General features: G+C 39.3%; 1 protein-coding gene across 2 annotated transcripts in view; it reads left to right on the plus strand.

Annotated features, from left to right (window-relative positions):
* Nucleotides 1–3,383, plus strand: part of DCAF1 (DDB1 and CUL4 associated factor 1) — a 76,364-nt gene that overhangs the window by 6,386 nt on the left and 66,595 nt on the right. For both annotated transcript variants that reach the window (XM_040628747.1, XM_040628750.1), the window contains exon 2: nucleotides 2,151–2,268. In XM_040628747.1, the coding sequence (XP_040484681.1) occupies nucleotides 2,159–2,268 (110 nt within the window). In that variant the 5' untranslated portion in view covers nucleotides 2,151–2,158. The remainder of the gene's footprint in view (nucleotides 1–2,150; nucleotides 2,269–3,383) is intronic.

Raw genomic sequence — 3,383 nt, forward strand, 5'->3', positions numbered from 1 at the left:
TTTGCACAGTTTCTAAATCTTTATTATAAAATGCTCTCACTCTTTCCCCAGTATTCCTCAAGATTGTCAAGGTCATGAAAAACAAGGAACAACTCAAAAACTGTCATAGATCAGAGTACATGAGGGAGACATGACACGTAAATGCAGTGTAGACCTGGATGAGATCTTGGAACAGAGAAAGGACGTGAATGGAAAAATTGGTGTAATCTGAATCAAGTTGAGTTTAGTTAATGATAATATACCAATGTTGGGTTTCTTAATTTTGACATTATTCCCCTGTAAAATAATAAGGTGGCATTAGGGGAAACTGAACTGGGTAAGGGGTATATGTGAATTCTCTCTAATATCTTTGCAACTTTTTTGTAAATCTAAAATTATTCCGAATAAGGTTATTTTAAAAAATGCATAGTTAGTCGAATGCGGTCAAAAATACAGCCTGGGTTCTTAAGTTAAAGTCAGAGGTCCGTATTAGTCACACCTGCAGCATTTCCTTTTTGTGACCTACTAGAAAGACTGAAATTGTGGATTCTTCTGTAAAAAAGAAGGCTTTAAATTAAAAAAAAATTTTTTTTGGAAATGCTTATTCTCCTTTGGTGACATGAATCACTATTCACTCTTAGAATTGCCTCTACTTTATTAAAACACAAATGTTTGCATTATAGAGTTGGTGGTATCTTTCACAAGTATTTCTTTTGGTCTTATGGTAGATATCTTTAGAAGAGTCAGTAATAATCCTAGATCAGCCAGTAATCTCTTTCTAGTGTTAGACTGTTTTTATGGAATTGTTGCTATTTCTGTGAAAATACAAATTTTGCATGGAAGGTCTGACATTTTGATCCTTAGACTACTTTGGCAAAGAAGTTGATCTGTAAACCATCTAAACATTTGTGTCTTGTTTATCCCTTTTGGATCCCCCTGTAAATAAACCTCTCTTGCTCATGTGGCTTTCTAATGCGGCTCCTGCAAAGCTTGTCTCAGCTCCCTGTCCTTCTGTATCCCTGGGCTGACCACTCAACCCAGCAGCTTCTCTATCTCCAGCTTCTCATGCTCCTTCTAGGAAATCAGCTGTGAGAGAGGTTAGGAAGCCTGAAGGACAAATGTGCTTATAATTATAATGCTCCTTCCAAACTTTCATGTTGGTAATGATATCCACTTTAGTTCTTGGCCTTTTGTTAAGAATTGACAGGGACAGGGGCACCTGGGTGGCTCAGTTGGTTAAATGTCTGCCTTCGGCTCAGGTTCAGGTCATGATCCCAGGGTCCTGGGATGGAGCCCCCCCATCAGGCTCCCTGCTTAGTGGGGAATCCTGCTTCTCCCTTTCCCTGTGCCACTTCCCCTGCTTGTGCTGTCTCGTGGTTGCTCTCTCAAATAAATAAATAAATTCTTAAAAAAAAAAAAAAGAATTGACAGGGACATATTATTTATCTTTCATGGAACTTTCCCCTGAACACTTAGAAGCGCAAAATATTTTGGGGAGTGATTTTTGCTACATTTTCTATTAAAAAAATGTAGTTTCAAAGTTTTGGACCTCAGATCTAGAGTAGGGATGTGTGTGTGTGTGTGTGTGTGTGTGTGTGTGTGTGTGTGTGTGTGAGATATGTAGGCGTATGCTTTAAAATCTTTAAAAAAATTTTTATTTATTTTTAGGGGGTGGGCAGAGGGGGAAGAAGAGGGAGAGAGAATCTGAAGCCGACTCCTTGCTGAGCCCAGTGTGGGGCTTGATCCCATGACCGGGGAGATCATGACCTGAACTGAAACCAAGAGTCAGACACTTAACCCACTGAGCCACCCAGGTGCCCCAGGTGTATGCATTTTTGAGGAGAGAAAGGGACCCTAGCTTTTTGTCCGTTTCTTAGAGAGGTTCCTGATCCTAGAAAGGGTGGGAATCACAATTTTGATTCAGTTCCTTGTTTCATTTACCAGTTGAGCAAACCCAGGTTGGGAGGGGGGTGAAAGGACTTGAAGAATATCCTGGTTCCCAATGCTGGGTTTCCCATTGTACCACAAATAAAATTATGTGAAGGGTCTGGGAGTTAAGTTTTTGTTGCTTGCTCATCCCTTTTCTCCTCCCTTCTCACTTTTTATAGGAAGTATGTCAGATTTATTTGCCTGTGTTCATGTGTTATTTATATATATTTTTGATTCCTTAGGCCAAGCCATGACTACAGTAGCGGTGCATGTGGACTCCAAAGCTGAGCTCACTACCCTGCTGGAGCAGTGGGAAAAGGAACATGGCAGTGGGCAGGACATGGTACCTATCCTTACCAGGTATGAACAATTATGTTTTTTTTAGAAATTTGTTTGAAAAAAAGGAAAAATTGGAGGATAGTATGGGAACATTTTCATCTTGCTGTGAATTCTAAATCCATTTTTTCTTTCAGAACTAGTCTTTATTTCACTACTTCTTGATAAATTTCTTACTTTTCTTCTCAGGCTGTTGGTCCTTATTCTCCTTCATAAGTTCTTGTCTGTGTTTCATCCTTAGGGTTTTGTTGGTGGTTCTTTTTTCTCTTCACCCTAAATAGTCTACCTAGATAGTTTCATTCCTGTCCATGATTTAAAACATTATTCCTAGGTTAACTTTCAGATCACTATTTCTACTTCAGGTCCCTCTTTTTAAAAATTTCAGACCCTTTTCTCAGCTGCTCAGCGTACACATCTTTACCTAGCTACTTGTAGACATCTCAACATACCATATCTGCAATAGAGCTTATCATCTTCATCCTGCCTCCTTTCTTATTCACAGTTTGTGCTTTTGTACTCTCTGCTTTGGTGTACAGTGTCTTATACTAACACAGTTTAGTCCCCATGCCCTGAGGATTTCTGCTTTCTCTTCTTCCCCATTCCCCCTTACCACTTCCTTCATTAGATATTGATCATGTTTTGACTGGCCTCTTAGGCAGTGTGAATTTTCTCTGCATCTCCAGTTTACCTTCTTCTAATACATCCTCCTCCTTGGTGAAAGAGTCCTCTTCCTTATACACAAATCTGATTGTCATACCTTTGATCATACTTCTTCTCTGGCTCTATTTTTACTACAGAATAAAATGTAAACTTTTTAGAGTAGCCTATGAAGCCATTTATGATTTGGCCTCTACCCCCTTTTTCTGCTTCATAGTGTTAGTCTCCTTCAGTAAGAAATAGTATCATATTTTTCAATGTCTATGTGCCTTTACACTTGCTGTTTCTTTGGCCTGAAATGCCTTTCCTTGGTATGTCTGTCTGCCTAGCAAACTCTCATCCTTTCAAGAAGCAGTTTGAGAATCATGTCTGTAAAACTCTGATTTTGACATCCCCAGGTAGGTTTGGGCGCACTCCTTTTTTTTCTTTTTTAATACTCCAGTCATTCGTGTGTGTGTGTGTGTGTGTGTGTGTGTGTGTGT

Source organism: Ursus maritimus, unplaced genomic scaffold (genome assembly GCF_017311325.1).
Source record: "Ursus maritimus isolate PB19 unplaced genomic scaffold, ASM1731132v1 scaffold_14, whole genome shotgun sequence".
Taxonomy (NCBI): domain Eukaryota; kingdom Metazoa; phylum Chordata; class Mammalia; order Carnivora; family Ursidae; genus Ursus; species Ursus maritimus.